Source organism: Sinocyclocheilus rhinocerous, unplaced genomic scaffold, assembly GCF_001515625.1.
Source record: "Sinocyclocheilus rhinocerous isolate Xijiao unplaced genomic scaffold, SAMN03320098_v1.1 scaffold688, whole genome shotgun sequence".
Classification (NCBI taxonomy): Eukaryota; Metazoa; Chordata; class Actinopteri; order Cypriniformes; family Cyprinidae; genus Sinocyclocheilus; species Sinocyclocheilus rhinocerous.
Window position 1 is genome coordinate 427,645 of NW_015651641.1, and position 1,083 is coordinate 428,727.

Here is a 1,083-nt window from a genome sequence, read left to right on the forward strand (position 1 = left end):
TACAGGCGTTAATACTGAAAGTTTAACGTTATATTCGTTGCATACATATACTTCGTAGTAGACATCCTTAACTCCTTTCTGCTGTCTGTTGTCGGTGTTTCTTTGTCTGAATATGGCGCTTATCACATGCTGTGTGGTATCGGCGTTTGGTATCGGGGCATTTTAACGAGTACGAGTACGAGTACAGGAGCTCAGTATCGGGCCCGATACCGATACCAGTATCGGTATCGGTGCATCCCTAATAATAACATGACATGAACATGACTGTCAGCAACTTGAAACAGCAGCGCGAACAACAAAAAGGTCAAAGAGTTTAGAGGAAGGTACCTTGGGATAGTCCAGCTCGAAAAATGTCTCCAGATTGTTTATGAGATTGGGGTCCACACCCTTGAGGGGCTTCAGCAGCGACACACCAGCCAGTTTGCTGTACGGCACCTTTTCTGTGGTCTTCTTGTTGAGATGCAGACGGCTGAAAAGAGAGACAAGGAATGTTTTATATTACATTGTGCATTTCAGTGTTGGGGGTAACGCATTACAAGTAGGGTTGCAAAAGGGGGGGAAATTTCGGAAATATTCAATTTTTGGAAAGTTTCCGGAAATTTTCCACCCCTTTGCAACCCTAATTAAAAGTAACGCAAGTTACGTAAACGGATTACTTTTTTCAAGTAACTAGCAAAGTAACAAGAAAATATCTGAGTTACTTTGTTTTCCCATTTACTGACTGATAGCCCATGTTGAGGTTACTGTACAGTAGTTCTAGACTAAATGGGAACATGCATTTACTCATCTCACTAACACGAAAACAGATTCAGTATTCCTCAAAATGAATAAAAACCGTGCAAATGCAAATTCAGAACATGACGCAAACCTGCAATATTTAAAAACGGTAAATGACACAAATTTCCTTTATGTATTTTACCTAGTGCTGGGCGGTATACCGGTTCATACCGAATACCGGTGTTTATTTTTGTTATGATATGAATTTTTAAAATACCGCAATACCGGTGTATGTCGCTTAAACAACGTTCGGAACGCGACACTGTTTGTTTGGGGTCCCTTTTCACTGTTGCACTGTGGTGAGGG

At 41.1% G+C, this 1,083-nt stretch overlaps 1 protein-coding gene across 1 annotated transcript in view; it reads right to left on the reverse strand.

Annotated features, from left to right (window-relative positions):
* LOC107713309 (ceramide glucosyltransferase-like) overlaps nt 1-1,083 on the reverse strand; it is a 44,057-nt gene that overhangs the window by 31,745 nt on the left and 11,229 nt on the right. The window contains exon 2 of the mRNA XM_016518770.1: nt 328-469. Coding sequence (XP_016374256.1) covers nt 328-469 — 142 coding nt within the window. The remainder of the gene's footprint in view (nt 1-327; nt 470-1,083) is intronic.